The 3,006-nt window shown below is 34.0% G+C and overlaps 1 protein-coding gene across 1 annotated transcript in view; it reads right to left on the bottom strand.

Annotated features, from left to right (window-relative positions):
- Positions 1–288: 288 nt before the first annotated feature.
- The window catches only part of Gpd2 (glycerol-3-phosphate dehydrogenase 2 (mitochondrial)), a 161,169-nt gene continuing 158,451 nt past the window's right edge, over positions 289–3,006 (bottom strand). Inside the window, exon 18 of the mRNA XM_013030067.1 lies at positions 289–339. Coding sequence (XP_012885521.1) covers positions 336–339 — 4 coding nt within the window. The 3' untranslated portion in view covers positions 289–335. The remainder of the gene's footprint in view (positions 340–3,006) is intronic.

The following is a 3,006-nucleotide window of genomic DNA, read 5'->3' as shown; positions in this document are numbered from 1 at the left end:
CTCTACCATGTAAGCCATGCCCTTACACGTTTTACTTTTTTGGATAAAGTCTCAAGATTTTGCCTAAGCCAATCTTAGACCAGATCTTCCTTCTTCTGCTTAGCATAGTTATGATTACAGATGTATGCCACCACACCTGGCCTTGAATTTATTCCTTTAGGAAAACCTATGTGATACTCAAGTAGAAACATTAAGAAAATTGTAGTTCTTGTTTTCAAAAACATCACAACCAAAAAGATTTGAGTACTACTCAGTGTCAAAAGCTGTTTAAAAACAAATACTACTCACAGAAATAGTTATTGAGTTCTGCATTGGCAGATGTTCCACTCTGTGGGCTATCTTGAAGAAGAAATAAGAGATTCAAGTTAACATGAAAAATAGCTCTCAGCTTGGGAGCTTTTGTGATTTTTTTAAAGTCTGATTTTTTTTTCAGGGTAAATTTAAGAATAGTATAGAAAGGCCCGATTAACCTAAGAGATAGATACATACATACATACATATACAGAGAGAGAGAGAGGAAGAAGAGGAGAAGGAGGAGGAGGAGGAGGTGGAGCTGCATTAAATATCTGCATTTTCAATGCCAAGGAAAATAAGGCACATGCTAAAAACCTGAATACTCAAAACACAGATGATAAATAATGTCTTATTGTGAGGCCTATATGGTAAGAATGACAGGACTTAGTCTTCTCACTTTGGACACTCTTTTGGGTTTGTACAGAAAATGAGACTGAAGAAACCAAGAGGCTGGTTCCAAGACCAGCAGAATTGGTCAAGGTAGTGTCAAAGGAACTGCTCAGTGGCCTAGCTATAACAAGGTTAGACTAGGCTGGGCCAAACAGTTGCAGACAAAGTGGATCCACAAAATACAGATGGTTTTAGGGAGCTGCTGTGCATGCTGCAGAAGATTTCATTCTTCTTTAACATGGTGGCCAGCCTGCAAGGTTCTGTGGGAGTCCTTTCCCCTTAATCCACACTGCTCAATTGTCACAAAAGCTTGTAAACAGGAGCCTCCATCAGTTACCTCAGAGTGGTTTGAACAAACTAACATCATAACAAGAGTGTTTATGGAAAAATGCTTAAGCACTGAAGCAGAAAGGGCTTAGCACTGATCAGACCTCTCTTCCACCTTTATTCTTCACTGTTCACATTGAAATGCAAATATCAGCGCAGGGTTTCCACTGGCGTGCCACTCACAAATTGAAAAGCAGTTTTTATCTATGCAAATGTAAGCATGGTAATTGAAGTTAATCAATCAATGCTAGCTTTCACTAAAACCTTGAACATGATTGAATAAAGTAATTATCATTCAGCAGAAAATGATGAAGTTGTAGACAGCATGAACCTTATTAAAGGAGGATTTTGAGTCACAATGGCTTAATTTAGCTAACAGCCTAGACTTAGCCCAAGAAACATACCTCTCTTGCTGTCTAGAATTGTTTTAGGATGAAACAACAACAACAACAAAACAGTAATGGGGTTGAGGGAAGGCAAAGGTAAGGGTAAAGGAGGAACCTTCACTACTATAATTTTTATAGGGCTTTAATTAATAAAAAAATTACTTGTAATGATACAAAAGAAATGCCATAATTAAGATCTTTTAAAAAAATTAAGATCTTTAAATCAGTAAGCAAAGATTGTTTGGACATGTTTGATAAGATAGCTACAACAGGTTCTTGATATTATTATGTCTTAACATAAATGGAAAAAATACAATGAGCATCTCAGAAGTTCTTTAAAAAAATAAAATTAGAGGACTATTTCCTCCCTTAAAAGTAATCTATTGAGATTTTGTACACTGAAGGACCACTCTTAAAAATATGACGTACTCTTAAATTGAAACTCCTTTTATACAACTACTTAAAGATAAAAGAATTAAAAGCATGATGAAGACATGCTTTGTATTTTTTGTTTTCCAAATGTTGCATTTTGCTTAGCCTTTGAAATATTTCAACTTTCTGGAGTGCTATACATGCTTTGATTTATAAAATCAATCAGAAGGTGTTTTAACATCAGCTCCAAGATGCTTTCTTCCTAGTTTCTTCATATCTGTTTTTCACTTCTGATATGTTTTCTGAGGCTTTACAAACAAAAGTATTTTATTTAATCAGTGTCTAGTACTTTAGTTGAAAAAATTATTTCAGGTAGCATAAGGGAAATAATCCATCTCTGCAAAAAGTAATCAACAGTTAGTGTGCAACATAATGTAAACTGATTATGGAAAAAGGCTCCATTTAGCTTTTTCCAATGTATTTTTGAAAAACAAGGTTAACTAGCAATATTTAGATTAAAGTAGCCCAGCAGGGTATAGGGACTCTTAAGAACCTTCAGTAATTCTATTGGATTCAATTAGATTGAAAAAAATTAAAGGTCTGTAATCCTGGTAATATTATTGTATACCCTGAGGGAAGTCACTTCCTCCCCCAACTCCATTTTGGTGAATATATTTTGCATTTAGTGTATTTTGAATAACAATTTGTCAGATTAAAGCTGCATTCCCAGCTGAATAACTTTAAATACATATCTATATATGTATGCAATGACTCTTAGGTATCCAAATTTCTTAAAACTTCATTAAGTTCATATTCGATCACCTGCATCATTAATGAATCAATTAGGTGACACAGAAACAAAGTTCTATGTTTAAAAACTGAATGGATTAGATTATAAACAGTTATGAGGCTTATTTAGTACACATTGCCTATGAACATAATTGTCTTATCTCTACTATTTAAAAGGTATCTCCTTGTTTATTATCTTTATTTCATCCATGAAAAATTTAAGTATCAGAGTGACTGTAGCAAAGTGGAATTAAAGTGCTATATAAAAATAGTTAAGTAGAACCAAAATGTCATTTTTATTTGGATAATAATGTGCATTGAAGTTATGATATTGAGTCTTTACCTTAAATGCCCCAACAGCAGCGAATGAGTCCTTCTTGCCTTATATGGTTATTCCTACTGCAGGACCAGTCTAGTACATAACTCAATACATCTCATTTTCTTAATT

The sequence above is a fragment of the Dipodomys ordii genome, unplaced genomic scaffold (assembly GCF_000151885.1).
Source record: "Dipodomys ordii isolate 6190 unplaced genomic scaffold, Dord_2.0 Scaffold5, whole genome shotgun sequence".
Classification (NCBI taxonomy): domain Eukaryota; kingdom Metazoa; phylum Chordata; class Mammalia; order Rodentia; family Heteromyidae; genus Dipodomys; species Dipodomys ordii.
Note: the sequence above shows the minus strand (reverse complement) of the source record. Positions and strands in the feature narration are given on the sequence as shown.